Source organism: Heteronotia binoei, unplaced genomic scaffold (genome assembly GCF_032191835.1).
Source record: "Heteronotia binoei isolate CCM8104 ecotype False Entrance Well unplaced genomic scaffold, APGP_CSIRO_Hbin_v1 ptg000322l, whole genome shotgun sequence".
NCBI classification, from domain to species: domain Eukaryota; kingdom Metazoa; phylum Chordata; class Lepidosauria; order Squamata; family Gekkonidae; genus Heteronotia; species Heteronotia binoei.
In genome coordinates this window covers 126,065-152,968 of record NW_026800016.1, presented here as the reverse complement: position 1 = coordinate 152,968, position 26,904 = coordinate 126,065, and the positions used below count along the sequence as shown (strand labels likewise).

Sequence of the window (26,904 nt, the reverse complement as noted above, 5' to 3'; positions counted from 1 at the left end):
TTTGAGTCTTAAATTATCAAATTGGAATATGTAGAATACTGTTTAATAGGCGATTCCAATGCTGTTCCTGACAGACAGTTGGATAAAAAAAAACGCAGATGAAAAGTAAAGGTCCTCAGCTCCCAATAAGTTTTTGGAAATTAGCAGAAGAAATGGATTTGGTGGATGTTTGGAGAACAAGATATCCCAACTCCAGAGACTTTACTTACTATTCCCCTAGTCACCAAACTTGGTCAAGAATTGATATGTGCTGGCTTTCTATTAGTTTGATCAAAGACCTAGTGGATACAGAAATTCAAACAAGAGTCATTTCAGATCATAGCCCTGTAATGATAAAACTAAAAGGTTCATGGATAAGAAGATCATGGAAGTTAAATACTTCAATTTTGAAAGATAAAGATTTTCTTAAAGACTCTAAGGTGGAAATGGAATCTTTTTTTCAAACAGAATATAACACAAGAGGTAAAGATGCAAGTAGTTTGGGACACTGCTAAAGCTTTTTATAGGGGTCTTGCAATTAGATACAGCATTAAAAAGAAGAAAGAATTGAAATTTTTCAAAATTTTATGTCACAAGCTGGAGAAGCTGAGAAGAATCTTAAAAAACAACCAACAAAATATGAATTTCAGAAAAAGGTGAAAGAAATGCAAGACAAATTGAATTTAATTCCTATGGAAGAGGTGGAGATTAAATTAAGGTATGCTAGATAAAAAAATTTTGAACATGCCAATAAGCCTGTAAGTAAGTAAGTAAATTTTTATTTGTATCCTGCCCTCCCCCGCCGAAGCGGGCTCAGGGCGGCTAACATCAACATAAAAATATAATGCATTAATAAAAACATTACATTAGTAGACATTAAATTAGTCTTAAAACCAATTAATACTTTAATTAAACACCATTATTAATCTAATTACCTTGAATTAAATCTAACCGTGGTATTATCTTTGACGCTATATCTGTCCGTTGGTATTGATGGCGGATGTTTCCTTATTATGCACTTGTAGTTCAGCTATTCATAAACGCCAGTTTAAAGAGGGTAGTTTTGCAGGCCCTGTGGAACTGATCGAGGTTCCGCAGGGCCCGCACCTCCTCTGGGAGCTGATTCCAAAGGTGTGGGGCCGCAGATGAAAAGGCCCGTGTGCGGGTGTTCTGGAGTTTGATTTCTTTTGGCCCCGGGATAGTCAATCTGTTTTTTCCTATTGACCTCAGTGCTCTCTGGGGCTGGTACGGGGAGAGACGGTCCCTCAGGTAAGCCGGTCCTCAGCCATATAGGGCTTTAAAGGTAATGACCAGCACTTTGTACTGGACCCGGTATACAATCGGTAACCAGTGCAGTTCGCGTAGTCCCGGCTGTATATGTTCCCATCTTGGGAGACCAAGTAACAGCCTGGCCGCCGCATTCTGCACTAGTTGTAACTTCCGGGTCCGGCACAGAGGCAGCCCCATGTAGAGGGCGTTACAGTAGTCCAGTCTTGAGGTGACCGTCGCATGGATCACCGTTGCTAGGTCCTGGCGCTCTAGGAAAGGGGCCAACTGCCTTGCCTGCCTCAGATGGAAGAATGCTGACTTGGCAGTGGCTGTTATCTGGGCCTCCATTGATAATGAAGGCTCCAGTAAAACATCCAAACTCTTCACCCGCTGCGCCGCCTTCAGTGGCGCACCGTCAAAGGTCGGGAGAGATATTTCCTTCCCCAGAGTGCCACAACCCACATAGAGAACCTCTGTCTTCGCTGGATTCAACTTCAGCCCACTCAGTCTAAGCCACGTTGCAACAGCCTGTAAGGCCTGGTCCAGGTTCCCCGGGGTGGAGGCGGGCCGGCCGTCCATTAGCAGATAGAGCTGGGTGTCATCTGCATATTGATGACAACCCAGCCCAAACCTCTAGGCAAGGGGGCGCATATAGATATTGAATAACATCGGGGAGAGAACTGCTCCCTGGGGCACCCCACAATCTAGTGTGCGCCTCTGGGATCATTCACTCCCAATCGCCACCCTTTGTCCCCGACCCATGAGGAAGCAGGAAAGCCATTTTAAGGCCAACCCCCTAACCCCTATGTCGGCGAGGCGGTGGATCAGCAGCTGATGGTCGACTGTATCAAATGCAGCCGACAGATCTAATAACATCAGCACTGCTACCCCGCCTCGATCCAGTTGCCTCTGGAAGTCATCTGCCAAGGCGACCAGGACCGTCTCCGTCCCGTGGCCTGGCCGGAAACCAGACTGGCACGGGTCTAGGACAGAAGCGTCATCTAGAAATCTCTGTAGCTGCAACGCCACCGCCCTCTCGATAATTTTACCTAAAAATGGTAAATTAGACACCGGTCGGTAATTTGCCAATTCGGCCGGGTCTGCTGTAGATTTTTTCAAGAGGGGGTGGACCAAGGCCTCTTTCAAAGGTGTTGGAAAACGCCCCTCTAGGAGGGATCTATTTATGATGTCCCGTAAAGGACATCTAAGCTCCCTCTGGCAAGATTTAATCAGCCAAGAGGGGCAAGGGTCCAAATCGCATGTTGTTGGGCGAGCAGCAGAGAGGATTCTATCGACTTCCTCCAGGCTGAGTGTGTCGAAGTGGTCCAGCATTAAATCCGAAGACAGGCGCGGAGCCTCAATTTCACTTACTGTATCTAATGTGATAGGCAGGTCTTGGCGGAGTGACGAGATTTTATCTGCAAAGTATTTCGCAAATGCCTCACAGCCTATCTCTAATTCTCTAACGTTTGGTTTGCCTTGTGGCAATGTTATAAGGTCCCCAATTACCCTAAACAATTGTGCTGGGCGCGACTTTGCAGATGTAATCTTGGCTGCAAAGTATTCTTTCTTTGCAGCCTTGACTGCCATCTCATATGACTTCATAAACGTTCTATAGGATGTTCTCGTCACTTCATCCTGAGTATGCCTCCACCTCCTCTCTAGTCGTCTGAGCCCTTGTTTCAGCTGGCGCAATTCCGAGGTGTACCATGGGGCCAGCTTCATACGAGGGCGCAGAGGGCGCCAGGGTGCAATTTCGTCGATAGCCCTGGATAGCTGGCCTTGCCAGACTTCCACCAGGTCATCGAGGGAATTGCCAGTGGGCCAGGGATCCCTCAGGGCCATTTGGAACCGTTCCGGATCCATCAAGCCCTGAGGGCGAGCCAAAATTGTCTCTCTGCCCATACAGGGTTGAGGTGACATCTCCATACGGGCCTTAAGGGCTAGGTGATCCGACCATGGAACCGCTTCAGCCGCGATATCGTTCACCAAAATCCCAGACGCAAAGATCAGGTCTAATGTGTGTCCGGCCTGATGTGTGGGTGTTGTGACAAATTGAGAGAGCCCCAGTGTCGCCATGAAAGACACTAGGTCCATCGCCTGAGTGGAGGCCGTGTCATCAGCGTGGACATTGAAGTCACCCAGGACCATAAGCCCCGGGTACTCCAAAGCCCAGCCCGCCACTGCCTCCAATAGTGATGGTAAGGCACCGGCTGGTGCGTTAGGCGGACGGTACACCAGCCAGATCGCCAACCCCTCTCCAACATCCCATGTCAGACCGGCACATTCAATGCCATCAATATTTGGAGCCGGGAGAGCCCGAAAGGAGTAACCCTCCCGTATGAACAACGCCACCCCTCCCCCCCGCCCGTTACTTTGTGACTGGTGAAAGACCGAGTAACCTGGGGGGGGTTATCTGGGAGAGAGCTACTGTCTCTCCGTCCTGCACCCAGGTCTCGGTCACGCAAGCCAGGTCCACATCCTGCTGGAGCAAAAACTCCTTGAGGGTTGAGGTCTTATTGTTAATGGACCTGGCGTTGCATAACACCAGTGACGGAGACGAGCATTTCCTCTTAGGCCCACTACCTGCCACCGTTGGGATGGGACGTAGACTGGAAGGTGGCCGAGCCCCGTTTTGTCTCTGTCTCCTTCCCTTATATGTCTGTCTATTCCCACCATCCTATCTTCCCCTCCCCAGGAGCACTGGAATCCCTTGGGCAGACATCCGCACTTGTCTGGATAGCTCTCAGTATAACCTCTCACAGTTTGTTTCCCGATTTTCCCCACCTGCCCTTCACTTTATCCTCCCCCTGTCAGCTCTTCCGGTTCTTACTGCTAACCCACTAATTACCTTAACTTAATTAATTTAAGCTCATCCCAATTTCCCTCTCAATTAGTAAAATATTATAAATTATTCAATTCCAGCACTATTAATAGATAAATAAACCCTCCCACCCTTATTAATTAATGTGCTAAAATTCTAAATATAGATATATATATGTTAATATATATAAATATATTGTGAATAATCAAACGCTAATTAATTGACTAAAATCAAATAAATTAATCAATAACACCTTTAACAAATTCATTAGCGGTTAGCAATGAAGCGGTTAGCAATGAAGCTGGAAGGTGGTTGGCCTATAAGATGAGAAAAGAGAAGGCTAAAGAATAATTACGACATTGAGAGATGAGAATAATAAAGAGAAATCTCAGAAGCAAGAAATACGTCAAATCTTGGAACAGTTTTATAAAAAATTATATGAAGATAAGCAAGTTCATAAAACAGAAGAATATGTTAAACAAAATAATCTTAGTAAATTTACAGAAGAACAACAAAAAATTTTGAATGAGCCTATAACGATAAGGGAGCTTGGAGAGGCAATAACATCTCAAAAGAATGGTAAATCTCCAGGACCAGATGGATTACCTGCAGAATTTTACAAAGTTTATGAAGAGTCTTTACTTTTACCATTTAAACGCCTGATTGAAAAGATTCAAGAGGAAGGTCAAATTCCAGCTTCATGGCAAGAAGCTATGATATCTTTGATTCGGAAAGAAAATAATTATTTGAAAGATATTAAAAATTACTGTCCAATTTCTCTTTTAAATGTGGATTATAATTTTTTTGCTGCAATATTGGCACAAAGTTTGAACAAAGTTTTACAATCTATAATACATTATGGCCAAGCAGGATTTCTTCCGAAAAGATATTTGAAAGATAATGTCAGAACAGTTTGTAATATTTTAGAATATTATGAGAATCATCCAGAGAAGCAATTGGCTTTAATTTGTTTAGATGCTGAGAAGGCATTTGGTAATGTTCGTTGGCACTTTATATTACAGCAACTGAAAGGTATGGAATGTGGTGAAAAATTTTTGAGAGCGGTAGAAGCAATATATTCTTCACAAAATGCTAGGGTGACAGTGAATGGTGAACTAGCAGAAGTAATCAACATTCAAAAAGGTACAGCACAAGGCTGTCCACTGTCTTGTCTACTTTTTATTTTATCCTTAGAGGTATTGAACAATCAAATAAGGGAAGATACAAGCATAAAGGGAGCTATGATAAAAGATGAACAATATAAACTCAGAGCTTTTGCTGATGACTTAGTTTTTATATTAGAACAACCAATGGTTTCAATAGTTTGTCTTATAAATAAGATTAAACAATTTGGCTATTGGGCAGGATTAAAGATTAATTATTACAAAACGAAATTTTTGACAAAGAATATGACGGCAGAACAAATTCAGGCCTTTCAGCAAAGATCAGGATTTTTGTATGAAAAAAGAATCAAATATTTAGGTGTGGTTATTTCAAACAGATGTAGCAAATTAAAAGCAGATAATTATTACAAACTACTTAAAGAAATTAAAAAAGATTTGGAAAAATGGCATGATTTGAACTTATCCTTAATGGGAAGAATAGCCCTAATAAAGATGAATATTTTACCGAGGTTACTATTTTTGTTTCAAACTATCCCAATGTTTTTAAATAGTGGATTTTTTCAAGAATTAAACAAGATGGTTGTTAAATATGTGTGGCAAGGCAAAAAATCTAGAATCAAATTAAAGACATTGCAGGACTCTAAATTAAGAGCAGGTGTGAGCCTGCCAGACTGGCAATCGTATTATAAAGCATCTGCACTTCTGTGGATAAGAGATTGGATATTGTTGAAAGACAAGAGACAATCGTTGTTAGAACGACATGGTTTGACTATGGGATGGCATGCTTATTTGTGGTATCAAAGACTTGGAAGGCCACTCTTTATTTTAAGAATCATTGGTTTCGGAAATCCTTATATCATACCTGGTCGTGATTAAAGCCTAAAATCTACCAAAAAATTCCAAGAAGGGTTTCACCAGTAGAAGCATTTACTCACCCAAATCTTTTAAAATTAAATCAGAGTTACAGGTATGATGATCTGTTGGGGAAAGATAATCAACTGAAAACCAAAGAAGAATTGGAAAATGTGGACATTAAAATGAATTGGTGGTTGAGAATGCAAGTTGAATCTGGATATGCTAAAGACAAGGTGATAGGCTTCACTACTGAACAATACTTATTTGATAAAATTCTTTTGGGCCCACAAGAAAAGCTAATCTCCAAATTATATGCCTATCTACTTCAAATGAAGACACAAGATGAAGTTGAAAAGGACTGCATGGTTCAATGGGGAAAAATTTTTGGTTATAATATTACATTAGAACAATGGGAAAGACTGTGGAAACTTAATGTTAAATTAACCAGATCAGTAACCTTGAAAGAAAACCTTTACAAGATGTTTTATAGATTGTACCTGACGCCACAGAAATTGTGTAAGATTTATATCAATATGTCTAACAAATGTTGGAAGTGCACTAAACAGATTGGTACTTTTTACCATATGTGGTGGACGTGTGAGATGGTGAAAGACTACTGGAAAATGGTACATGAAATGTTACAGAAGATTATTTCAAACCAGATACATTTCAAATCAGAACTTCTTTTTATTGAACATATTTCCAGAGGACTGTTCTAAGGAGATGGGACACCTATTGGCACATTTTAATACAGCAGCTAGGATCTTTCTGGCACAGAGATGGAAATCTCAGAAATTCCCACGAAAATGGACTTGGTGGGAAAAGTTTTAGAGACAGCAGAACTGGACTTTTTATCCCAGTTGATGGCTGGGAAATCTAAAGAAGAAGCAAGAAAAAATTGGATGAAACTGTATGCCTGGTTGAACACTCAAGACACTTAAGATTCTCTGGTGTGAACTGATTTTGTTTTTCTTTTTCCCTGTATTTTATATTATAATATTAACCTTTACTAGAATTATCAAGTTCATCTTTACTGGAATTGTCAAATTATTAGATAATAAAAGATTTATACTATAACATTTTAAAATGGATCATATATAGCTTAGATAAAATAATATGGGACAATTTATGTAAAGAAAATACTGTAGAATTATCCTTCTGTTTTTTGGAAAGTATTTTATGTAAAACAAGGCCAGAATGTATTGTGCTTTTACCTTTCTCTTTTCCTATCTCCCAGTCTTTTCTGAAACTAATAAAACTTTTGAAAACTGTAGATGACCCTGGAGGCCGCTTCCAACACTATGATTCTATACTGAAGAGCGATACAGAAGAGATGAAAGCGTGACAAATTCCTTCAAAGAAGAGTCTTTTGAAGAAGAACCTGCAGTTTTAGAAAGTGAAGTGAAAGCTACTATCAAAGCAGTTGGGAGAAACAAATCACTAGGAGCAGATGGGATATCCACAGAGCTAATTCAAGCCCCAGAAAGAGTCCATCAAAATCTTAACAAAATATGCCCAAAATATGGAAGACAACAATGGCCCATGGCTTAGATACACTCAATCTGTAATCTTATAACAAAGGCTGTAATATGTGGAATGAGAAACGCCAGATATTCAAGCTCGGTTCTGAAAAGGAAGAGGCATTAGAGATCAGATTGTAGATATACGTTGAGAGAATTTCAGAAGAAAATCAACTTGTGTTTCATAGATTACAGCAAAGCTTTTGCCTGAATGGATCATGAACTCTTTTGATTGGTTTTTAAAGAAATGGGTGTGCCACAACATCTGACTGTTTTGATGTGCAACCAGTACTCTGTTGTTGGGACAGAATATGAAGAAACAAAATGGTTTCCAATTGGCAAAGGTGTCAGACGAGGAAGTATTTTATCTCCCTCTCTCTTCAGTCTGTATGCAGAATATATGTAAGGAAAGCTGGATTAAATTAGATAAAGGTGAAAATTGGCAGAAGGGGGCATTAACAATTGGAAATATGCAGATGACACCACATGACTGACAGAAAATAGTGAAGAAGACTTAGAATCATAGAGTTGGAAGGGACCCCCAGGGTCATCTAGTCCAACCCCCTGCACAATAAGAACATAAGAGAAGCCCTGTTGGATCAGGCCAATGGCCCATCCAGTCCAACACTCTGTGTCACATAAGAGAAGCCATGTTGGATCAGGCAAATGGCCCATCTGTGTCACACAGTGGCCAAAAAAGAAAAAAAACAAACAAACTCAAGTGCCATCAGGAGGTTCACAATTGTGGCTAGAAGCCCTTACACTTTGCCCCCAACCCCAAGCACCAAGAATACAGAGCATCACTGCCCCAGACAGTTCCAACAATACGCTGTGGCTAATAGCCACTGATGGACCTCTACTCCATATTTTTATCCAATCCACTCTTGAAGCTGGCTATGCTTGTAGCCGCCACCACCTCCTGCAGCAGGGAACTCACAAACACCTCCCCCTAAATCCACAGGATCCTCATTGCTGTCAGATGGCCATCTAGCTTCTGTTGAAAAACCTCCAAGGAAGGAGAGCCCACCACCTCCCAAGGAGGAAGCCTGTTCCATTGAGGAGTCGTTCTAACAGTCAGGAAGTTTTTCCTAATGTTGAGCCGGGAACTCTTTTGATTTAATTTCAACACGTTGGTTCTGGTCCTACTTTCTGGGGCCACAGAAAACAATTCCACAACATCCTCTATAGGGCAGCCCTTCAAGCCCTTGAAGATGGTGATCATATCACCTCTCAGCCTTGAAACAACTTGAAAGAATTCTTGATGTAGGTTGAAGGGGAAAGTGCCAAAGCAGGATTACAGTTGAACATCAGAAAAACAAAAGTACTAACTGCTGGGGATTTCACAGCTTGAAGGCTGACAATAAAGAATTTGAAATGGTTACAGATTTCCTCTTCCTTGTTTCCATCACCAATCCAGAGAGAGGCTGCAAACAAGAAGTCAGAAGAAGACGGAGACGGGGAAGGCAAAGATCTCCAAGGGTCAGGATGTGTCCCTGCGGACCACGGTCAAGATGATTCATACTGCGCGATTCCTTGTTACTATGGATGGGTGTGAAAGCTGACAGGAAGGAAGTGGATCCAAGAAGGGGGAGCTTCATGGAGACCAGTGTGGACCGCCAAAGGCAAACCAGAGGGCTCTAGTTCAGATTCTCCCTAGAAACTGAAATGACCAAACTGATGAGCCTGTCGGACTTTTGTTCAATTCTGAGAAGACAAGAGCCTCTGGAAAACCCAGACGCACAGCTAGGGAAAGTGGAAGGCAGCAGGAATAGAGGGAGACCCAAGAAGAGGTGGGTGGACGGGTGGGCTCCAGCCAGGAAGGCCCCAGGAGAGCCCCCCCTCCGCCTGCAAGACCCAAAAGGGCATTTTGGAGGACATTGATTCATACAGTCTCCAGAAGTCATGGGAAGGGACTTCACACACACAAACACACACACATACCCGGAGTGGGAGGGAAATGGAGGGAAAGGAGGGGAGGTTTGGAAAGAGGGATAAGGCTCCGTAAGCAACAACAGCAGAGTCTGAGAAAGACCTTGGTGTAGCGTGCAAAGAGTTAACCTGCCTAGTGATGTTCCTGCTATGGAAGCAGAGAAATGCCAGAGCTGCTTTTCTGCCTGAGCCACTGGGTGTTGTGGAGCTGGGATCAGCCGGCAGCCCTTCTCAAGCCACCTGGGTGCCGCCCCTCCCCCTCCCCCCTCCTCTTCTTCAGTGCTGCGGAGGGGCTTGTGGGTCACTCCAGTGCCAGGCAGGAGCACCTTGCTGAACCCCCCTCCCTCCCTTCCTTCTGCCCCAGATCCTCCAGAAGCCAAGCCACGACTTGAAGCAGCAGCTGGCTGGATACTCCAAGCGGGTGGCCGGTTCCGTCACTGAACTAATTCAGGCCGCAGAAGCCATGAAGGGTAAGTCGGTGGGGGCCAGAGCAGCAGTGCGGGAATAGTGACGTGTCGGACTGGAAAGGCGCCAAGCATTGGGCCAGGGCAGACCTGCCTTTTTGAACAGGAAGGCTCTCGTGGGGGGGTGGGAGGGACACAGCTCAGCATCCTCTGAGAGGTCTCTTCTCTTTTAGGGACCGAGTGGGTTGACCCGGAGGATCCCACGGTCATTGCAGAAAACGAACTGCTGGGTGCAGCTGCAGCCATTGAGGCAGCAGCCAAGAAGCTGGAGCAGCTGAAGCCACGGGCTAAACCCAAGGTGGGCCTTCCTGGATAAATGAATGAACGATGGGGTGGGTGGGTGGGTGAGTGGCTGCCAAAAAAGCCACACCCACGACTGCTCTCAAGCCCTTCTCCAGGCTTCTGGCTACAGTGAAGTTCCCTCCGTGCTGCAAAGCAGAAACCGTTCCCTTCTTCCAGTCAGGCTGCATATCAGGGGGTTGGGAAGAGCGGCCTCAGTGACGCCAGGGCCTGGGGTGGAAGGAAGGCCGGCCCTTCTGCACTTGGGAATCCTCCCCAAGAGGTCTTTCTTAAAGAAGCCAGAGAGGGCAGGAGCTCAGCCTGGCAGCCTCGCCCCACCCCTTGCGTAGCTTCCCCCTTGACTGCAGGAGGCATGACGAGCATGGCACCCCGTCTCTCAGAGGCAGGGACACACATTTTGTCTGAGTGAACTCTCAGCTTCTCTGGCCACAGTGCAGCGAGGGTTTCTCTTCATAGAGTAATTATAAGAAGCCCTGCTGGATCAGGCCAATGGCCCCTCCAGTCCAACACTCTGTGTCACGTAAGAACATCAGAGAAGCCCTGTTGGATCAGGCCAATGGCCCCTTCAGTCCAACACTCTGTGTCACATAAGAGAAGCCATGTTGGATCAGGCCAGTGGCCCCTCCAGTCCAACACTCTGTGTCACATAAGAACATAAGAGAAGCTATGCTGGATCAGTCCAGTGGACCCTCCAGTCCAACACTCTGTGTCACATAAGAACATAAGAGAAGCTATGCTGGATCAGGCCAGTGGCCCCTCCAGTCCAACACTCTGTGTCACATAAGAACATAAGAGAAGCCCTGTTGGATCAGGCCAATGGCCCATCCAGTCCAACACTCTGTGTGTCACATAAGAACATAATAGAAGCCCTGTTGGATCAGGCCAGTGGCCCCTCCAGTCCAACACTCTGTGTCATATAAGAACATAAGAGAAGCCCTGTTGGATCAGGCCAATGGCCCATCCAGTCCAACACTCTGTGTCACATAAGAACATAAGAGAAGCCCTGTTGGATCAGGCCAGTGGCCCCTCCAGTCCAACACTCTGTGTCATATAAGAACATAAGAGAAGCTCTGTTGGATCAGGCCAATGGCCCATCCAGTCCAACACTCTGTGTCACATAAGAACATCAGAGAAGCCCTCTTGGATCAGGCCAGTGGCCCCTCCAGTCCAACACTCTGTGTCACATAAGAACATCAGAGAAGCCCTGTTGGATCAGGCCAATGGCCCTTTCAGTCCAACACTCTGTGTCACATGAGAGAAGCCATGTTGGATCAGGCCAGTGGCCCCTCCAGTCCAACACTCTGTGTCATATAAGAACATAAGAGAACCCCTGTTGGATCAGGCCAATGGCCCATCCAGTCCAACACTCTGTGTCACATAAAAACATATATAGAACATATAACACATATAAGAACATAAGAGAAGCCCTGTTGGATCAGGGCAGTGGCCCCTCCAGTCCAACACTCTATGTCACATAAAAACATAAGAGAAGCCATGTTGGATCAGGCCAATGGCCCATCCAGTCCAACCCTCTGTGTCACATAAGAACCTAAGAGAAACCCTGTTGAATCAGGCCAATGGCCCCTCCAGTCCAACACTCTGAGTCACATAAGAACATAAGAGAACCCCTGTTGGATCAGGCCAATGGCCCCTTCAGTCCAACACTCTGTGTCACATAAGAGAAGCCATGTTGGATCAGGCCATTGGCCCCTCCAGTCCAACACTCTGTGTCATATAAGAACATAAGAGAACCCCTGTTGGATCAGGCCAATGGCCCATCCAGTCCAACACTCTGTGTCACGTAAGAACATAAGAGAAGCCCTGTTGGATCAGGCCAGTGGCCCCTCCAGTCCAACACTCTATGTCACATAAAAACATAAGAGAAGCCATGTTGGATCAGGCCAATGGCCCATCCAGTCCAACGCTCTGTGTCTCATAAGAACATAAGAGAAGCCCTGTTGGGTAAGGCCAATGGCCCCTCCAGTCCAACACTCTGTGCCACATAAGAACCTAAGAGAAGCCCTGTTGAATCAGAACAATGGCCCATCCAGTCCAACACTCTGTTTCACATAAGAACATAAGAGAAGCCCTGTTGGGTCAGGCCAATGGCTCATCCAGTCCAAAAATCTGTGTCACATAAGAACATAAGAGAAGCCCTGTTGAATCAGGCCAGTGGCCCCTCCAGTTCAACACTCTGTGTCACATAAGAACATAAGAGAAGCCATGTTGGATCAGGCCAATGGCCCATCCATTCCAACACTCTGCATCACATAAGAACATAAGAGAAGCCCTGCTGAATCTGGCCAGTGGCTCATCCAGTCCAACACTCTGAGTCACATAAGAACATAAGAGAAACCCTGTTGAATCAGGCCAATGGCCCATCCAGTCCAACCCTCTGTGTCACATAAGAACATAAGAGAAGCCCTGTTGGATCAGGCCGATGGCCCATCCATTCCAACACTCTGCATCACATAAGAACATTAGAGAAGCCTTGTTGGATCAGGCCAATGGCCCATCCAGTCCAACCCTCTGTGTCACATAAGAACCTAACAGAAACCCTGTTGAATCAGGCCAGTGGCCCCTCCAGTCCAACACTCTGAGTCACATAAGAACATAAGAGAAACCCTGTTGAATCAGGCCAATGGCCCATCCAGTCCAACACTCTTTGTCACATAAGAACATGTTGGGTCAGGCCAATGGCCCATCCAGTCCAAAAATCTGTGTCACATAAGAACATAAGAGAAGCCATGTTGGATCAGGCCAGCGGCCCATCCAGTCCAACACTCTGTGTCACATAAGAACATAAGAGAAGCCCTGTTGGATCAGGCCAATGACCCATCCAGTCCAACACTCTGTGTCACATAAGAACATGAGAGAAGCCATGTTGGATCAGGCCAATGGCACATCCAGTCCAACACTCTGTGTCACATAAGAACATAAGGAAAGCCATGTTTGATCAGGACAATGGCCCCTCCAGTCCAATACTCTGTGTCTCTTTAGAACATAAGAGAAGCCCTGCTGGATCAGGCCAATGGCCCATCCATTCCAACATTCTGCGTCACATAAGAACATAAGAGAAGCCCTGTTGGATCAGGCCAGTGGCCCCTCCAGTCCAACACTCTGTGTCATATAAGAACATAAGAGAAGCTCTGTTGGATCAGGCCAATGGCCCATCCAGTCCAACACTCTGTGTCACATAAGAACATCAGAGAAGCCCTCTTGGATCAGGCCAGTGGCCCCTCCAGTCCAACACTCTGTGTCACATAAGAGAAGCCATGTTGTATCAGGCCAGTGGCCCCTCCAGTCCAACACTCTGTGTCATATAAGAACATAAGAGAACCCCTGTTGGATCAGGCCAATGGCCCATCCAGTCCAACACTCTGTGTCACATAAGAACATAAGAGAAGCACTGTTGGATCAGGCCAGTGGCCCCTCCAGTCCAACACTCTATGTCACATAAAAACATAAGAGAAGCCATGTTGGATCAGGCCAATGGCCCATCCAGTCCAACGCTCTGTGTCTCATAAGAACATAAGAGAAGCCCTGTTGGGTATTTAGTTATTTATTTATTTATTTATAGTTATATTTATTTATATTAGGATTAATACCCCGCACATCTCACCTAAGTGTCTCAGGGCGGCTTACAGCATAATAATTCAAACACTTCAGTTTAAAACATTTAAAAATACCATTAAAATACAATTAAACCATAAATTAATAAAAACAAGATAGAATAAAACCGGCGGTCTATAGATGCATTTTGTTCCATCCAAGATATTTTCATTGTCAGTTAATGTTATAGGCCTGCCGGAAGAGGGCTGTCTTACAGGCCCTGCGGAATTGCCCTAGATCCAGTGGCCCCTCCAGTCCAACACTCTTTGTCACATAAGAACACATAAGAACTGGAGGGGCCAGTGGCCCCTCCAGTCCAACACTCTTTGTCACATAAGAACCTAAGAGAAGCCCTGTTGAATCAGGCCAATGGCCCATCCAGTCCAACACTCTGTTTCACATAAGAACATAAGTGAAGCCGTGTTGGGTCAGGCCGATGGCCCATCCATTCCAACACTCTGCATCACATAAGAACATAAGAGAAGCCCTGTTGGGTCAGGCCAGTGGCCCCTCCAGTCCAACACTCTGTGTCACATAAGAACATTAGAGAAGCCTGGTTGGATCAGGCCAATGGCCCATCCAGTCCAACCCTCTGTGTCACATAAGAACCTAAGAGAAACCCTGTTGAATCAGGCCAGTGGCCCCTCCAGTCCAACACTCTGAGTCACATAAGAACATAAGAGAAACCCTGTTGAATCAGGCCAATGGCCCATCCAGTCCAACACTCTGTGTCACATAAGAACCTAAGAGAAACCCTGTTGAATCAGGCCAGTGGCCCCTCCAGTCCAACACTCTGAGTCACATAAGAACATAAGAGAAACCCTGTTGAATCAGGCCAATGGCCCATCCAGTCCAACACTCTGTGTCACATAAGAACATAAGAGAAGCCATGTTGGGTCAGGCCAAGGGCCCATCCAGTCCAACCCTCTGTGTCACATAAGAACCTAAGAGAAACCCTGTTGAATCACGCCAGTGGCCCCTCCAGTCCAACACTCTGAGTCACATAAGAACATAAGAGAAACCCTGTTGAATCAGGCCAATGGCCCATCCAGTCCAACACTCTGTGTCACATAAGAACATAAGAGAAGCCCTGTTGGATCAGGCCAATGGCCCATCCAGTCCAACACTCTGTGTCACATAAGAACATGAGAGAAGCCATGTTGGATCAGGCCAATGGCCCATCCAGTCCAACACTCGGTGTCACATAAGAACATAAGGGAAGCCATGTTTGATCAGGACAATGGCCCCTCCAGTCCAATACTCTGTGTCTCTTTAGAACATAAGAGAAGCCCTGCTGGATCAGGCCAATGGCCCATCCATTCCAACACTCTGCGTCACATAAGAACATAAGAGAAGCCCTGTTGGATCAGGCCGATGGCCCATCCAGTCCAACACTCTGTATCACATAAGAACATAAGAGAAGCCCTGCTGGATCAGGCCAATGGCCCATCCAGTCCAATACTCTGTGTCACATAAGAACATAAGAGAAGCCTTGCTGGTTCAGGCCAGTGGCCCATCCAGTCCAACACTCTGTGTCACACAAGAACCCAAGAGAAACCCTGTTGAATCAGGCCAGTGGCCCCTCCAGTCCAACACTCTGAGTCACATAAGAACATAAGAGAAACCCTGTTGAATCAGGCCAATGGCCCATCCAGTCCAACACTCTGTGTCACATAAGAACATAAGAGAAGCCATGTTGGATCAGGCCAGTGGCCCATCCAGTCCAACACTCTGTGTCACATAAGAGAAGCCCTGTTGGATCAGGCCAATGGCCCATCCAGTCCAACACTCTGTGTCACATAAGAACATGAGAGAAGCCATGTTGGATCAGGCCAATAGCCCATCCTGTCCAACACTCTGTGTCACATAAGAACATGAGCCACCTGGTGGGAAGGGCGGGATATAAATCTCAGATAAATAAAAAAATAAAAAAAACATAAGGGAAGCCATGTTTGATCAGGCCAATGGCCCCTCCAGTCCAATACTCTGTGTCTCTTAAGAACATAAGAGAAGCCTTGTTTGGTCAGGCCAATGGCCCATCCAGTCCAACACTCTGTGTCACATAAGAACATAAGAGAAGCCATGCTGGATCAGGCCAGTGGCCCATCCAGTCCAACACTCTGTGTCACATAAGAACATAAGAGAAGCCCTGTTGGATCAGGCCAATGGCCCTTCCAGTCCAACACTCTGTGTCACATAAGAACATAAGAGAAGCCATGCTGGATCAGGCCAATGGCCCCTCCAGTCCAACACTCTGTGTCACATAAGAACATAAGAGAAGCCATGCTGGATCAGGCCAGTGGCCCATCCAGTCCAACACTCTGTGTCACATAAGAACATAAGAGAAGCCCTGTTGGATCAGGCCAATGGCCCTTCCAGTCCAACACTCTGTTTCACATAAGAACATAAGTGAAGCCGTGTTGGGTCAGGCCGATGGCCCATCCATTCCAACACTCTGCATCACATAAGAACATAAGAGAAGCCCTGTTGGGTCAGGCCAGTGGCCCCTCCAGTCCAACACTCTGTGTCACATAAGAACATTAGAGAAGCCTGGTTGGATCAGGCCAATGGCCCATCCAGTCCAACCCTCTGTGTCACATAAGAACCTAAGAGAAACCCTGTTGAATCAGGCCAGTGGCCCCTCCAGTCCAACACTCTGAGTCACATAAGAACATAAGAGAAACCCTGTTGAATCAGGCCAATGGCCCATCCAGTCCAACACTCTGTGTCACATAAGAACCTAAGAGAAACCCTGTTGAATCAGGCCAGTGGCCCCTCCAGTCCAACACTCTGAGTCACATAAGAACATAAGAGAAACCCTGTTGAATCAGGCCAATGGCCCATCCAGTCCAACACTCTGTGTCACATAAGAACATAAGAGAAGCCATGTTGGGTCAGGCCAAGGGCCCATCCAGTCCAACCCTCTGTGTCACATAAGAACCTAAGAGAAACCCTGTTGAATCACGCCAGTGGCCCCTCCAGTCCAACACTCTGAGTCACATAAGAACATAAGAGAAACCCTGTTGAATCAGGCCAATGGCCCATCCAGTCCAACACTCTGTGTCACATAAGAACATAAGAGAAGCCCTGTTGGATCAGGCCAATGGCCCATCCAGTCCAACACTCTGTGTCACATAAGAACATGAGAGAAGCCATGTTGGATCAGGCCAATGGCCCATCCAGTCCAACACTCGGTGTCACATAAGAACATAAGGGAAGCCATGTTTGATCAGGACAATGGCCCCTCCAGTCCAATACTCTGTGTCTCTTTAGAACATAAGAGAAGCCCTGCTGGATCAGGCCAATGGCCCATCCATTCCAACACTCTGCGTCACATAAGAACATAAGAGAAGCCCTGTTGGATCAGGCCGATGGCCCATCCAGTCCAACACTCTGTATCACATAAGAACATAAGAGAAGCCCTGCTGGATCAGGCCAATGGCCCATCCAGTCCAATACTCTGTGTCACATAAGAACATAAGAGAAGCCTTGCTGGTTCAGGCCAGTGGCCCATCCAGTCCAACACTCTGTGTCACACAAGAACCCAAGAGAAACCCTGTTGAATCAGGCCAGTGGCCCCTCCAGTCCAACACTCTGAGTCACATAAGAACATAAGAGAAACCCTGTTGAATCAGGCCAATGGCCCATCCAGTCCAACACTCTGTGTCACATAAGAACATAAGAGAAGCCATGTTGGATCAGGCCAGTGGCCCATCCAGTCCAACACTCTGTGTCACATAAGAGAAGCCCTGTTGGATCAGGCCAATGGCCCATCCAGTCCAACACTCTGTGTCACATAAGAACATGAGAGAAGCCATGTTGGATCAGGCCAATAGCCCATCCTGTCCAACACTCTGTGTCACATAAGAACATGAGCCACCTGGTGGGAAGGGCGGGATATAAATCTCAGATAAATAAAAAAATAAAAAAAAACATAAGGGAAGCCATGTTTGATCAGGCCAATGGCCCCTCCAGTCCAATACTCTGTGTCTCTTAAGAACATAAGAGAAGCCTTGTTTGGTCAGGCCAATGGCCCATCCAGTCCAACACTCTGTGTCACATAAGAACATAAGAGAAGCCATGCTGGATCAGGCCAGTGGCCCATCCAGTCCAACACTCTGTGTCACATAAGAACATAAGAGAAGCCCTGTTGGATCAGGCCAATGGCCCTTCCAGTCCAACACTCTGTGTCACATAAGAACATAAGAGAAGCCATGCTGGATCAGGCCAATGGCCCCTCCAGTCCAACACTCTGTGTCACATAAGAACATAAGAGAAGCCATGCTGGATCAGGCCAGTGGCCCATCCAGTCCAACACTCTGTGTCACATAAGAACATAAGAGAAGCCCTGTTGGATCAGGCCAATGGCCCTTCCAGTCCAACACTCTGTGTCACATAAGAACATAAGAGAAGCCCTGTTGGATCAGGCCAATGGCCCTTCCAGTCCAACACTCTGTGTCACATAAGAACATAAGAGAAGCCATGCTGGATCAGGCCAGTGGCCCATCCAGTCCAACACTCTGTGTCACATAAGAACATAAGAGAAGCCCTGTTGGATCAGGCCAATGGCCCTTCCAGTCCAACACTCTGTGTCACATAAGAACATAAGAGAAGCCCTGTTGGATCAGGCCAATGGCCCTTTCAGTCCAACACTCTGTGTCACATAAGAACATAAGAGAAGCCATGCTGTATCAGGCCAATGGCCCTTCCAGTCCAACACTCTGTGTCACATAAGAACATCAGAGAAGCCCTGTTGGATCAGGCCAATGGCCCCTCTAGTCCAACACTCTGTGTCACATAAGAACATAAGAGAAGCCCTGTTGGATCAGGCCAGTGGCCGCTCCAGTCCAACACTCTGTGTCACATAAGAACCTAAGAGAAGCCCTGTTGGATCAGGTCAATGGCTTATCCAGTCCAACACTCTGTGTCACACAGTGGCCAAAAAAAACCCTGATGCCATCAGAAGGTCCACCAGTGCGGTCAGGGCACTGGAATCCCTCCCACAGTTGCCCCCCCCCCAGCACCAAGAATACAGAGCATCCCTGCCCCAGACATAAGAACCTAAGAGAAGCCCTGTTGGATCAGACCAGTGGCCCCTCCAGTCCAATGCTCTGGGTCACACAATGGCCAAAAACCCAGGGGCCATCAGGAGGTCCATCAGTGGGGCCAAGACACTAGAAGTATGGTTGCAAACAGACCCTCCTAAGGCTTGGACAGGACACTGTAGAGACCAAGCAGGGAATATCTGATCTCCAGGCATCAGGTCAGGCTCTCCAGGAGCTTTTCCATCCCAGGACAGCAGCTGCAGAAATGGGCCCTTTGGCTTCCTGCCTTCTGTCCAAACAGGAGTGCTGGTGCCTTGGAGGCCTTTAAAGGTTTGCCGCCTGTAAGGGCCGGGGGAGTGGGGAGGCTCAGTAGGAATGTCCCTCTGAGCATCAGCTGGAAGACAGCTGTGTTCAAGATGATGAACTTCAGCCATTGCTCCTGGTGTGGTACCAAAGGGCCCATAGTGCCTGCAGCTAGAGCAGACCTGCCTGCAGACCCACTGCTGAACTCTTGGAAGCTGTTCTTTTCTTCAGCCCCGCATGGCTGGTTTCCTGCAAACTGTCGGCTGAACCAGACCAGTTCAGAAGTCTCCTCTTTTGTGCTTTATGATGTTTTTTAAACCTTACACGTTTGTCTGTCGGAAGCTCTTCTATTCTAAATGTGAGTCACTGCTCACTTCTTCACTTCTTGATCTAGTCAAAACCTGCTAGAGGGCCCTGTCTTCCCACCCGGAAGTATTTCTGAGAAGGTGACTTTGTCATTCATTCCACATCCAAGAAGTGCTCACAAGAGAGCACGGTCTTGTCCTCCAGGGAGTGTTAAACGCAGCGATCTCATGAATTCATCCAAAAACTAAGTTTGAGAAATTCAGAGGGAAAACTCGTGCCATCTTAGTTCACAGATGGAAACCTCAGCTCCAGGCAAAGCCAGGCTGTGTCTGCACTGTCCTGTCTGTGTTTCCTTCCCTTAGTAGCACCCAGAACCAGAACAGCCCCTCGAAGTAGGTCTCTTGACCCCCCTCACCACCCGCTATGATTAACCAGTGAATGGGTTGCTAGGCCACGTGAGCGTTTTGGTAGCTGTCCAGAGAGTCAGCAGAGGTGACCCTGCTCCAACACCCCCTGCCCCCGCCTCTCTGCCGGCTCCAGCATCCTCTGCTCTCTCCATCCCCCCCTCCCCACCCATGCAGCAGGCGGACGAGAGCCTCAACTTCGAGGAGCAGATTCTGGAGGCCGCCAAGTCCATTGCTGCAGCAACCAGTGCCCTGGTGAAAGCCGCCTCAGCCGCCCAGAGAGAGCTGGTGGCCCAAGGGAAGGTGAGTGTCGGGGCTGCTGTGGGCGGGTGGTCTTCTGGCCTGCAGCTGCTGCTCACCTGTGACTGTTCTCTCTCTCTCCCCCGTGCAGGTGGGCACAATCCCAGCCAACGCAGTGGACGATGGGCAGTGGTCCCAAGGGCTCATTTCAGCTGTGAGTTGCCTGACAGGGCTGGGGAGGTGAGGGCGGGAGAAGCCCTGGGAGCAAGTGGGGAGAGGCTTGCTATGGGCCCCCGAGCATCACAGCCACCACTCAGAGCCAGTCGGGGGGGAGGCGGGCAGAGCTGGGGAGGCTTGCAGGATGAATGCTGTCTGTCGGGCCTGCCTCACCGGTGGCTCTGGGGATCCGTGGGGGGCAGGAAGAGCTGTGCTTGGAGTCCTTGGAGGAATGGCGGGTTGTGGAGGCTGGGTCTGCAATGGCAAGTCAGGAAGACACTGAAGATCAGGAAAGGGAGGTCTGGAATTCTTGAGCAACACAGGGAAGGATGAGTCCCGGTATCTGCCAGGGCCCGCCCTCCTCTTCTGACGGGCACCTCCCTGAGATCCTTGGAGCGGGATCCTTTGGCCTGCTGATACCCCACAGTGTCAGAGGCCCTAGAGAAGGCCCCTTCTTGGCTGTGGACTCACCCTTCCTCCTCCCCCCCCCCCCCCACTCCCAGGCCCGGATGGTAGCTGCTGCCACCAACAACTTGTGTGAGGCAGCGAATGCAGCTGTGCAGGGCCACGCCAGCGAGGAGAAGCTCATCTCTTCCGCCAAGCAAGTGGCCGCCTCCACAGCCCAGCTGCTGGTGGCCTGCAAGGTGAAGGCGGACCAGGACTCAGAGGCCATGAAGCGCTTGCAGGTCAGTCCACAAGAGAGGAGGAGGAGCTCGGCTGACCACTCACACTCCGGGCGGGAGGGAGGGAAGCGGAGTTCTGGCTGAGGCCACACACACACATCCCGGAGTAGACTACACACCCAACTGCTGGTATGTTTTCTAAGGCTCAGCCCACGGAGGCCAGGTCTGCCAATATAGTGGGAAGGGGCAGGTAGATCTCTTCCCTGGAGACCAGGTCTGCCAATATAGTGGCAAGGGGCAGGGCCTCTTCTCCGGAGGCCAGGTCTACCAATACAGTGGAAAGGAGCAGGTAGATCTCTTCCCTGGATGCCAGGTCTGCCAATATAGTGGCAAGGGGCAGGGCCTCTTCTCCGGAGGCCAGGTCTACCAATACAGTGGAAAGGAGCAGGTAGATCTCTTCCCTGGAGGCCAGGTCTGCCAATATAGTGGAAAGGAGCAGGTAGACGACTTCTCCGGAAGCCAGATCTACCAATATAGTGGCAAGGGGCAGGGACTCTTCTCCGGAGGCCAGGTCTACCAATATAGTGGAAAGGAGCAGGTAGATCTCTTCCCTGGAGGCCAGGTCTGCCAATATAATGGAAAGGGGCAGGTAGACGACTTCTCCGGAGGCCAGGTCTGCCAATATAGTGGCACTGAGCAGGTAGACGACTTCTCCGGAGGCCAGGTCTGCCAATATAGTGGCAAGGAGCAGGTAGACGACTTCTCTGGACGCCAGGTCTGCCGATATAGTGGCACTGAGCAGGTAGACGACTTCTCCGGAGGCCAGGTCTGCCAATATAGTGGCAAGGGGCAGGGCCTCTTCTCCGGAGGCCAGGTCTGCCAATATAGTGGAAAGGAGCAGGTAGATCTCTTCCCTGGATGCCAGGTCTGCCAATATAGTGGCAAGGGGCAGGGCCTCTTCTCCGGAGGCCAGGTCTACCAATATAGTGGAAAGGAGCAGGTAGACGACTTCTCCGGAAGCCAGATCTACCAATATAGTGGCAAGGGGCAGGGACTCTTCTCCGGAGGCCAGGTCTACCAATATAGTGGAAAGGAGCAGGTAGATCTCTTCCCTGGAGGCCAGGTCTGCCAATATAATGGAAAGGGGCAGGTAGACGACTTCTCCGGAGGCCAGGTCTGCCAATATAGTGGCAAGGAGCAGGTAGACGACTTCTCCAGACGCCAGGTCTGCCAATATAGTGGCAAGGAGCAGGTAGACGACTTCTCTGGACGCCAGGTCTGCCGATATAGTGGAAAGGAGCAGGTAGACAATTTCTCCGGAGGCCAGGTCCGCCAATATAGTGGAAAGGGGCAGGGCCTCTTCTCCGGAGGCCGGGTCTGAACAAGGCCTGAGTCCAGCCAGGCACCTTTAAGGCCAACGAAGCTGAATTCTGGCAGAAGCTTTTGCATGCAAGTGCCCTTCTTCAGAATGAAGTCATGCTGATCATTATGCTCTGTGACCAAGGAAAAAAATATTGATCCTCATTCTTAAGCATTCCCTGCCGTGGCCAGGTACACGTATTCCCAGAGCAACGATGCAGTCAGGTGTGTCCCTTTCTCTCTTGTTTATTCAAATAAGTAACACAATGGAAAATAAGAACATAAAAGAATCAATGTAAATAACAATTTTAAACCAATCAGACGGTACCAGATGTATAGAACTCAGGGCTGGACTCATTGGTCTTCATAAACTGGGCCAAAATCTCAGCAGTGCCAGCAAGGGCAGGAGCCGACCTCGGGTCTCTCACGGTCTGTCTTGCCTCCCCTGGCTGGCAGTGGCCCTCCTGAGGCTTTCCCGTTGCTTGCTGACAGATCCCCTTTTTAATGCTGGGAGCTGACCCAGGGCCTTCCACCTGCTGCCCCCTCAGCCCCTGCAGTCACCCCTCTCTCCCTGGCCCAGGCTGCTGGCAATGCTGTGAAGAGAGCATCGGACAACCTTGTGAAGGCTGCCCAGAAAGCAGCCGCCTTCCAGGACCACGAGAACGAGACGGTGGTGGTGAAGGAGAAGATGGTGGGCGGGATTGCACAGGTGAGGCCAAGGTGCCCCTGCGGAGGGGGGGAACCAAGGGGGTGGGAGGGCTGCTCTAATCCCCTCCTTACCGTGTGCTCTCTTTGTGCCTCCCGGCCAGATCATTGCCGCCCAGGAAGAGATGCTACGCAAAGAGCGGGAGCTAGAGGAGGCACGTAAGAAGCTGGCCATGATCCGGCAGCAGCAGTACAAGTTCCTGCCGTCAGAGCTGCGGGACGAAGGGCAGAACTGAGCTGCCCGCCCTCCTGCCTCCACCCACCTCCTTCCTCTATTTAATCACAAGCCACCTGAGCGTCTGTAGCCCGGGTCTCCTCCTGCCCCCCACTGCGGGACTCCAGCCGCGCTCTAAGGCCTGCCTGCTGCTGCACCAGCAACTTCTGCTCACCGCACAGGCCTCCAGGCCGTGTCCCGGGCTGCCTTCTCAAGGGGGGGGGGCTGCCATTCTCTTTTGCCCCCCTCCTCTCTGGAATCTTCCTTGTGCCTTGGCCACTTGGCCTTTCTCTCACTGGTCCGTGCCTTCCCCTCGTGGCCTGACTGTGCAATGAGGAGGGGGCTGTTGCCTCGTCTGGCCCCCTCCGGACTCACCCGTCAGATGCCTTTGCGGGGCTGCACCGCTGCTCCTGCCTGCCCAGAGGCCGTTCCGCCTCGCTCACCTGGCCTGTGCCCACCCCCGCTGCTGCTGCTGCTGCTGCTCATTTGTTCCCAAGTGCCTCCCCCCCCCTGCCCTGGCTTCACCCAACAGCAGAGGTTCTGTTCTGAGCTGAAGCTCCCCCCACCCCAAAACAACACTGCCTTCTTTCCAGCCCCCCATCCCACGTGCCCACTCGCTGCGGTAGCTCACTTTTTGTAATTTTGATACGTCAATAAAGCTGCCTATGTACACCCGGTGTCTGAGGGTCCAGGGGAGGGTGGGTGGGGGGTCTGCTGTCTTTTGGGATGGCCTGGACACAAATAAATGGGGCTCCTTGGCAGCCATGCTCTTGCCCTCCCCCTCCCCTTGCCACATTTTCTGCCAGGTTGATGGCCAAGGCCTCTCGTCTAAACTTGGGACTTTGGGCCAGTTCAGACAAGCAGAAGAGAGATACTTAAGAACATAAGAGAAGCCATGTTGGGTAGGCCAGTGGCCCCTCCAGTCCAACACTCTGTGTCACACAGTGGCCAAAAACCCCAAGTGCCATCAGGAGGTCCACTAGTGGGGCCTGGACACTAAAAGCCCTCCCACTGTGCCCCCCCCCCAAGCACCAAGAGTACAGAGCATCACTGCCCCAGACAGAGAGTTCCAACAATATGCTGTAGCTAACAGCCGCTGATGGACCTCTGCTCCATATGCTTATCCAATCCCCTCTTGAAGCTGTCTGTGCTTGTAGCCACCACCACCTCCTGTGGCAATGAATTCCATGTGTTAATCACTCTTTGGGTGAAGAAGGACTTCCTCTGATCCATTCTACCCTGATTGCTCAGCAATTTCATTGAGTGTCCACGAGATCTTCGTGGTCCCTGTGCAATCTACACACTTGGGTTCATGCCCTTGCTCAAAGCTATCCTCCGAGAATTCCAGTAGCACTGGAGCGTATTTATGGCGGGCTCTTCCTCCATTCTGAGGAGCAGGCATGCAGAGCGCATGCCTAGAGCAGGGGAGGAGCTCCGCCTAGTACCCCTTTCTCCACCTTCTCTGTCCTAACAAAGGAACGAACAGGTGAGTTTAGCAGACAAGCAAGGAGAGGGTAAGTGGTGTGTGTATACACGACTCTTGTAGAAAAAGCCCAGCAAGAATTCTTTTAAGAACATGAAAGCCATGTTGGATCAGGCCAGTGGCCCCTCCAGTCCAACACTCTGTGTCACATAAGAACATAAGAGAAGCCCTGTTGGATCAGGACAGTGGCCCCTCCAGTCCAACACTCTGTGTCATATAAGAGAAGCCCTGTTGGATCAGGCCAATGGCCCCTCCAGTCCAACACTCTGTGTCGCATAAGAACATAAGAGAAGCCCTGTTGGATCAGGCCAGTGGCCCCTCCAGTCCAACACTCTGTGTCACATAAGAGCATAAGAAAAGCCCTGTTGGATCAGGCCAATGGCCCACCCAGTCCAACACTCTGTGTCACATAAGAACATAAGAGAAGCCCTGATGGATCAGGCCAACGGCCCATCCAGTCCAACACTGTGTCACATAAGAGAAGCCCTGTTGGATCAGGCCAGTGGCCCATCCAGTCCAACACTCTGTGTCATATATGAACATAAGAGAAGCCCTGTTGGATCAGGCCAGTGGCCCATCCAGTCCAACACTCTGTGTCACATAAGAACATAAGAGAAGCCATGCTGGATCAGGCCAGTGGCCCATCCAGTCCAACACTCTGTGTCACATAAGAACATAAGAGAAGCCATGCTGGATCAGGCCAGTGGCCCATCCAGTCCAACACTCTGTGTCATATATGAACATAAGCCCTGTTGGATCAGGCCAACGGCCCATCCAGTCCAACATTCTGTGTCACATAAGAACATAAGAGAAGCCCTGTTGGATCAGGCCAGTGGCCCATCCAGTCCAACACTCTGTGTCACATAAGAACATAAGAGAAGCCCTGTTGGATCTGGCCAGTGGCCCATCCAGTCCAACCCTCTGTGTCACATAAGAACATAAGAGAAGCCCTGTTGGATCAGGCCAGTGGCCCATCCAATCCAACCCTCTGTGTCACATAAGAACATAAGAGAAGCCCTGTTGGATCAGGCCAGTGGCCCATCCAGTCCAACACTCTGTGTCACATAAGAACAGAAGAGAAGCCCTGTTGGATCTGGCCAGTGGCCCATCCAGTCCAACACCCTGTGTCACATAAGAACAGAAGAGAAGCCCTGTTGGATCTGGCCAGTGGCCCATCCAATCCAACACTCTGTGTCACATAAGAACATAAGAGAAGCCCTGTTGGATCAGGCCAATAGCCCATCCAGTCCAACACTCTGTGTCACATAAGAACATGAGAGAAGCCCTGTTGGATCAGGCCAATAGCCCATCCAGTCCAACACTCTGTGTCACATAAGAACATGAGAGAAGCCCTGTTGGATCAGGCCAATGGCCCATCCAGTCCAACACTGTCACATAAGAGAAGCCTTGTTGGATCAGGCCAATGGCCCCTCCAGTCCAACACTCTGTGTCACATAAGCCCTGTTGGATCAGGCCAGTGGCCCATCCAGTCCAACACTCTGCATCACATAAGAACATAAGAGAAGCCCTGCTGAATCTGGCCAGTGGCTCATCCAGTCCAATACTCTGTGTCACATAAGAACATTAGAGAAGCCCTGTTGGATCAGGCCAATAGCCCATCCAGTCCAACACTCTGTGTCACACACTGGCCAAAAAACCCAAGTACCATCAGGAGGTTCACAAGTGGGGCTAGAAGCCCTTCCACTTTGCCTCCCCCAGCATAAGAATACAGAGCATCATTTGCCCCGACAGAGAGTTGCAGTGATACGCTGTGGCTAATAGCCACTGATGGACCTCTGCTCCATATATTTATGCAATCCCCTCTTGAAGCTGTCTATTAGGCCACACCCCCGGACACCAAGCCAGCCAGAACAGTGTTCCTGTGCGTTCCTGCTCAAAAACCCTGTGTGTAGATATAGATGTGCATACGTGTGTATGTGTGTCTATATGCCACTTACCATATATATATATATATATACATACAATATAGATGCCTAAATTTTGATATAAAATTCTATTAAGCTAAATGAAAAGGGTTTAAATAGCAAGGAGGCCAACAGAGTTCAGGGATGCCTTTACATGTTTTGTAACTTCTCAGTGTTGTAGCTCCTCAAACTACTCCGGTGTAGC

The 26,904-nt window shown here is 48.6% G+C and overlaps 1 protein-coding gene across 1 annotated transcript in view; it reads left to right on the top strand.

Moving 5' to 3' along the window:
• The window catches only part of TLN1 (talin 1), a 74,573-nt gene extending 50,610 nt beyond the window's left edge, over positions 1–23,963 (top strand). The window contains exons 49-55 of the mRNA XM_060263529.1: positions 9,865–9,970; positions 10,138–10,262; positions 20,112–20,237; positions 20,326–20,388; positions 20,894–21,076; positions 22,953–23,081; positions 23,182–23,963. Coding sequence (XP_060119512.1) covers positions 9,865–9,970; positions 10,138–10,262; positions 20,112–20,237; positions 20,326–20,388; positions 20,894–21,076; positions 22,953–23,081; positions 23,182–23,313 — 864 coding nt within the window. The 3' untranslated portion in view covers positions 23,314–23,963. The remainder of the gene's footprint in view (positions 1–9,864; positions 9,971–10,137; positions 10,263–20,111; positions 20,238–20,325; positions 20,389–20,893; positions 21,077–22,952; positions 23,082–23,181) is intronic.
• Positions 23,964–26,904: the final 2,941 nt, after the last annotated feature.